The 7,058-nt window shown below is 40.6% G+C and overlaps 1 protein-coding gene across 3 annotated transcripts in view; it reads left to right on the forward strand.

The window, feature by feature from the left end:
• Positions 1-7,058, forward strand: part of LOC116705926 (glutamate receptor ionotropic, kainate 2) — a 77,068-nt gene that overhangs the window by 44,241 nt on the left and 25,769 nt on the right. For all 3 annotated transcript variants that reach the window (XR_004336088.1, XM_032542403.1, XM_032542405.1), the window contains exons 14-16: positions 784-1,009; positions 4,224-4,474; positions 6,532-7,058. The exon at positions 6,532-7,058 is cut by the window's right edge. Coding sequence is in view for 2 of the 3 variants with exons in the window: in XM_032542403.1 (XP_032398294.1) it covers positions 784-1,009; positions 4,224-4,474; positions 6,532-6,696 (642 nt within the window). In the remaining variant the exon portion in view is untranslated. The remainder of the gene's footprint in view (positions 1-783; positions 1,010-4,223; positions 4,475-6,531) is intronic.

The following is a 7,058-nucleotide window of genomic DNA, read 5'->3' on the forward strand; positions in this document are numbered from 1 at the left end:
CATGTGCAGTTATTCCTTCCAAGTGAACACAGTGAATCTGACTGCGGAAGTAGTGTTAATTCAGCCAGTGCACATACCTCTGTTTATTTCCTGTTTTCCGGTGATGTCCACACTAGTTGAAACACGCCTTTCTGTCACATCAACTGCAGTCAAATTTGCTTTGTGCATTCGGAAAGATTAACTGCACATGACTAGAATAGCTAGGCACTTGTAGTGACATTTTGAACATGTTTAGAGGCTAAAAACACATCTAAAACTTGCCCTGTTTAAGCCTGTTGGTGCAGAATCTAACCGGAGGATAACACGGTGTCGACAGCACCGATTGTTTTCATTTTTCTTGCCACTAACAGCACTCCAAATGTACAAACAACAGAGCTATGTATTAAAGAATTATCCTTTAAGGTAGGCAATTTGAACTCAGCACAGGATTGGCAGACGCCGCCACTAACAATGAAAGCTATTGCATAAAAATGTATTTCCACAATGTGTTGCTAAAAAAAATGCCAACCCTAAATAGTTTCAGGCTATGGATTTCATGAAAATTGTAAGGATTATAACTTTAATTTCCTTGTTTTTGTCGTAGAATTGTGAAAGTATGTCTCTTTTGTTTATTAAGCAAGTTTGGTAACTGCATTCTGCAATGATTTTAAACAAATAGTCTGCATGATAAAATGTTGCAAACAAACAAAATGATCATTGCTGCAGAATTTAATGTTGACCACCTCATTTATTCCTATTATCAGCACCAATCACATTTCCCTTCTATTCTCTGTCACCTTGTAGAAAACTAAAATCTCCACCTATGACAAGATGTGGGAGTTCATGAACAGCAGGAGGCAATCTGTGATGGTGAAGAACGTGGATGAGGGCATCCAGCGCGCCTTGACCTCAGACTATGCCTTCCTCATGGAGTCCACCACCATCGAGTTTGTCACCCAGCGCAACTGCAACCTCACACAGATCGGAGGGCTCATAGACTCCAAAGCCTATGGAGTGGGAACACCTATGGGTAAATAACCTCGAACCGCTGTGTGTCTCTGTGCGGCTGCCTGATGTGTTTATGAAAACATTTGAAAAGCTTTACGTCAGAGAGAGATACTGCAGATACTATGCAACAGATAAAAGTAAATAGTGTGGATGATTGATAAGCTCTGAGAACGAAAAAATTGACCTTTATTGATGGGGTCATAGGTATAATGCTTCAACAGTGTGAAATTTAAAAGGTTTATCTTAATAAAAAGCCAACGGCTGAAGAGGTTGAATTTATGGCTAAGGTTAAAATGTGCCCAAGGCTCAAGAAAAAGGCGCCCTTTGGTTTTTTTCTAGCCATAATGATTTTTAACCGTTTGTTTTAGCCTACTTTGCAGTCACGTAAGGCAGTGAGTGCAAGACAGTGAAGCAATCACAGAAAAAGACCAGTATGTGACTTGCTTGGCACCGTATGAATTGTGTCTGAGCATTAAACCACAACAGCAAAGCCCTTCAGAGAGTATAAAACAAGCTTTTTGCATTCTGACATCTTTAAGTGCCATTATCCAACGATAAGACTGAGGAACCAAAACCGTTTCCACTTTCTGTATTATAATAACAGTTTTCTTGCATAGAGCAGTCTTTGTCAGGGTTATTTAACATGCTGCTTACAATCTTGTTACTCCAGGGAAAGCTGGTGATGGTTTTAATCCTCATGTCACAGAGGTTAGAGTGGTCACGACAAGGCCACAGAGAGCATTGCAACCAGCTATAACAGCCACATATATCATCAATGATATGAAGGCCATCAAAATATGGAGGATTAATTCCGGCCATCCACATCTGGACCCAGCTACTGTTGATGGGTATGGGCCAGTTATGGATCTGCAGGGATGCCATGATTGCCGTGGTTGTAACAAAGCTGAGGTTATGCTGTGAAATATAGTCCCACTGTGGCGCCGTGAGTGCAGAAGTGCTTACACTGATGCCCTTGAGCTGGACACACAGACCTAGAACATGGATCAGCTCCATTTCCATTTATGTGGCGTATCAAATATATGACTACAAAGCATACCCCAAGTCACTTCAATTCCACGATAAGTGGTTTAGTATTTTAATGCATGGAAAATGATTAAAAATGTCCGCTTTCAAAGTTATTACTGCCCTCTAACTCCTTTCAATCTCTAATTCTGATGTTCATTTCTCAACATTTCAGAAATATAGTCTCAAAAATGTTTCTTCTGTAACAGATAGGTCTTGTTAATTGCTTCATTAATTCAAAGTGAGTTCCGTTTTCATGCCAGATGTCGGCTTAGAAGAAGACTTTTATTTGTTTCTCCTTGTTTCCTTGTCCCGAACACCATGAAGACCTCAGCCGTCATCAACCTCCAGACTATAACTTTTGCCCTGCTCAACACTGTTTAGTGGTGCATTCCCTGTAGGGCTGTTACAGCAATAAACCAGCTAGCCGTATAATAAGTCTTAACCTTTTAGTGCTTGACGGTTTTCACACGTCCTGTTCCCAAAACGCAAATGCGTCATCTACGGCTATCGACTTAAACTATGATCACATTAATACTTGAAGCCAGACAGTGTGGGAGTGATGGATGTCCTCTGCTGTTGAACATCTGTCAGGTAGTTGTGTATGCACAGTGTGTCAAGCACAGCGCTTTTCCATTTGCCCGAGCCCCGCTCTTCATATCCTCATCTCAAAGGACCCATCCTATTAGCATTTATCCAAGGCCTGCTTTGTTAGGCCATCATTAATCATTTGAAATATGAGGGGAGCCAGAACCAGGGGACTGGGATACTTGATAGATTTCTCATCTACAAATGAAGCAATGCTTTTCACATTCCATTCTGTGCATGTACAGTAGATATGTACAGCTCTGAATATACAGTCATATATATACTGTACATGCACAGAATAGATGGAATGATGGTAACGTATATGTCTCACAGTGTGCATGTCACATTGAACAGCACATACATATATAAGCACACCACTGGTACACTCACAAAAATGTCATGATCAAAGAAGCAAACACTCTTATGCTGTTCAAAAATCAGCTGCACTTTGTGTAATTTTTCATTTTTGTATTAATGTCCCCTTTGTCAGTTTAAATACACAGAGACATGGAGATGAAAGAATGATGGATGGCAGCAGATACATGATAGATGAGACGGAGAGGGAATCATCTAAGGGGGCTGACGGGCAAAACTGTATGAGAGCAACAGACAAAGTGATGCTACCTGGGGCAATATTGAATTAATTCCCCCCGAAGTTTTAGCTCAAAATGTTCCCATGTTTGTAAAATGATTTCTATCATCTGTCGGTATTATAATTATTTTACATTTTACTACTGTTTTATCTCTTTTAAGTCGCTCTAAATAAGCACATGAAATGGGAATGTGCAACCAGGCTTTATTATGTATGAGTCTCTAACCATATTAATACACTAACAAGCTTTTAAACCAGTTTATAAATGAAACATGAATGCTCACAGTAAGTATAAATCTTTTCTGGCCTGGTTCAGGCAGGGTGCGCTGCATCTCGTTTAGCCGTGTGTTGTGTTACACAAGCTGTGGATGGGAGAGGAACACGACCCCACTCGGGTACTCTGCAACAATTACTCCTCCTTTGATCAAGCCAGCACCCGCTGTGCCTTAATGCCTTGTCGCTAATTCTGGCGCCGTCCCACTGTCTGCAGATTTGGGTTCTTTTACTCATAATGACAATAACATGCATAAAAACACTCTGATAGGGCAACCCTATCTCAGATACACACATTTAATCCCAAACACATATGCGCCCTCGTAAAGTAGACTCCACTGGGCTTCTCTGCTTTTTCCTGTTTATACGCACAATTTATGGCATATGGAAGTGTGTGCAAACAGCAGCTTATTCGTCAGAATCAACAGCAGCTCTGACGCACAAAGCCAAGTCTTTGTTGCCAACTCCCTGTGCATTATAATTCACACACTGCAGAGAGGAGTGAGAATTTTGGAATCACTTTGTGAATATAGGGATTAGTGGGATTTGAAGAAGGACTTACAAAAGAACTCCCTCTAAGCAGCCAAAAATAACATGACAGGTTATATGATCACATGCAAGCCAGAGTGTGTTTCATAAAGTACACCCACCACCGCTGATTAAACATACAGATAAACTCAACAATAACTTTGCAAGGCATAATCTGGTTTTATCACATGCTGCTATTATCCGAGTTTGCTAATCTCATGTCTCCTCACAGGCTCTCCGTACAGAGACAAGATCACGATAGCCATTCTGCAGCTGCAGGAGGAGGGGAAGCTGCACATGATGAAGGAAAAGTGGTGGAGAGGGAACGGCTGTCCCGAGGAGGAGAGCAAAGAGGCCAGCGCTCTGGGGGTGCAGAACATCGGCGGGATTTTCATCGTGCTGGCTGCAGGACTGGTGCTGTCAGTGTTTGTGGCTGTAGGGGAGGTGCTTTACAAGTCTAAGCAGAATGCCCAGCTGGAAAAGGTACTGGCGTCTTTTCTGATGCATGTTAAGAATTAAAGCTTTTGCCAATTTGTCTTAAAGATGATCGTTTTTTTATTTGGAATTTCACCATTTAAGGTTAAGCAAACTATAAATTTGAGAAATTAAATCAAACTATCAAATACAAAATACACACTGTATTGCACACTTGTAGTGCCTTTTTAGTTTGCATGTTTGTTCTTTTTTGCAGGTCTGGGAATGAGTTGGGGATGAAACAGTACTCACATGCCCATATGTATGAGTCATTGGTCGCTGTAATTGTTTCTTCTGTCCGTACCGGCTGTGAAATAATCCCTTGAATTTTTGCATGGACTGTGGAATTTTCCCCCCATCTCTTAATTTTTATGCCACGTCAGGATGGGATCTCTGCACAGCCAGTATGCACGAGAGGAATCATTACAGCGAACAAAAACTGCATGTGACAGTTGTTTGTAAACCAAATTTAAGAAAATGTGAATTTATCCTATAATCTCAAGATTTGTCTGAAGACATTTACCTTGCGCACAGTGCAGCGTATCGGCAGCACCCCACCCCGCCCCTCTGGTTATGTTTCTTTCTAGCAAAAGACAACATTTATTTCAGACTGTTCTATCTGTGCTCTATTTTAGTACTGAGTGCAAATGATTTATCACACAGACTGGAGTATGTATTTTAGTGTTCTTTACTCGTACAAAGATGTTCCCAGATAATTGTGAAAGATTTTTGATCGTGCGTTTTAATTATTTACATCTACAGAATTAGCACAGCCCAGCAGCATGTTACTTTATTGCAACAGTAATTAGTTTCTGGCTTTTTTAAGGTCTGCATATGTTTCAGAACACATCTCAGCTATCATTAATCAAGAGCCGCAAGACTGGGTCACAATATTCAGATAATTTGCAAATGCCACAATCTCTAGGCTGCCAAGGTGCTAGTAATTTGCATGCAGACAACAAGTCTTTTTTTCTTTCCTGCCAACCTCCTTTTTTACCCCCTTCATTCTCCTTCTTTTCTCCATCACTCTAATCCATATCCCTCCTCCTTGTTTTTCACAGTTTCTTTTTCTCCCACCCTTTCCTGCCCCTCTCTACTTCTGTAATCACTCATCCTCCCAAGTGTGCAAAATATCTCATTCAGGCGCCAGACAAATATATGTAAAAAATTGAGAGAAAAACAAAAATACCTGGTGCATAAGCCACCTACAGATATCCATCTCACACACCTACGCACATACACAAACAGAAAAATAATAGCTTCATATTTTACTGCTCTCCTTCTTCTTTCATATCATCTCTCCTCCTACACCCTCTAAGAATTTGAATTAGATTTTGCATAATCAGAGAGTGAATGCATGGGAATTTGTCTTGGCAACATTGATGCACAAGCATATTGAAATTTTATAGGATTTCACACCACATACATAATGCAGGGATGACAGAGGCACATATAACTGATGTTACACAACACATGTCACTCTGTGAGGGGGTGATTGATGTTTTAAAAGATGGTACCAATATTTTTGGATTTAATCTGCTGAAGTGGATATTTTCTCCTTTATTCAATATGTTTTCTTTTTCTGCTTGCACACCAAAAAGTGTTGAATGTTTCTCTTAGTTCTTGGCAGGGTGCAAAAGGCTTTGAAACACCATTCAGACCTTTGTGTGATAGTAAAGCTGTAAAGCTTATGTCTACATAATTTGGGGTACTTTTGGTCTGGAACTTTTTCAATAAATGTTCAACATAAAGGGGCAATGTTTGGGTATGCACATACTTCTAGCCGTGTATTGTTATATGATACAAACAGAAGCAATACTTCATAAAGAGATAATAAAAAGGTTTTGGAACACACAACGGTCTTAGTTTTTTACATTGAAACATAATTAGTATGGTCATGAATAGCCCCACCACAATGTTACCAATGAATGCATCTTGTATGTAGAGAAAAAAAAAAAATAACAATGGTTATATTTTGTGCAGAAGAGTTGCATAGATTTGTCTAGTGTGGCAAAACAGCATGGTGCCAGCAATAACTTTTCCCTCTTTCCTGTTGCCTTCTGCAGCGATCATTTTGCAGCGCCATGATGGATGAGCTTCGTGTGTCTCTGAAGTGCAAACGCCGCCTCAAACAGAAGCCTCAGCCACCCGTCATCGTTAAGACAGAGGAGGTCATTAACATGCACACATTCAACGACAGGAGACTCCCAGGAAAGGAAACCATGGCATGAACGCTGAGCATACCCCCCCGAACACACCCCTCGATAAAAACCATGGAGGGGAGACTGGGTTAAATGAACGCAGACTTAACCGCAGACTAAGGGTTTAGCAGTCAAAACAGGACTCCTTTTGAACCCACTTGCTTATGTAGATGGATGTTTCCTGTGGAAATATAGATACCTGGGCAGTGTCACCTCCCTGTGACGTTTATTTTTTGAAGGGAGCTGGAAAGGAAGGACTCAAAAGTATATAAATTGAAAAGAGATCCAAGTAGGTTTGGGTCAAAACATAAGTCCTGGTCCACACTAGAAGTGGACTTAAACACATACACATGCCATACTGTACTCACACACACACACACACACACACACAC

The sequence above is a fragment of the Etheostoma spectabile genome, chromosome 18, assembly GCF_008692095.1.
Source record: "Etheostoma spectabile isolate EspeVRDwgs_2016 chromosome 18, UIUC_Espe_1.0, whole genome shotgun sequence".
NCBI lineage: Eukaryota > Metazoa > Chordata > Actinopteri > Perciformes > Percidae > Etheostoma > Etheostoma spectabile.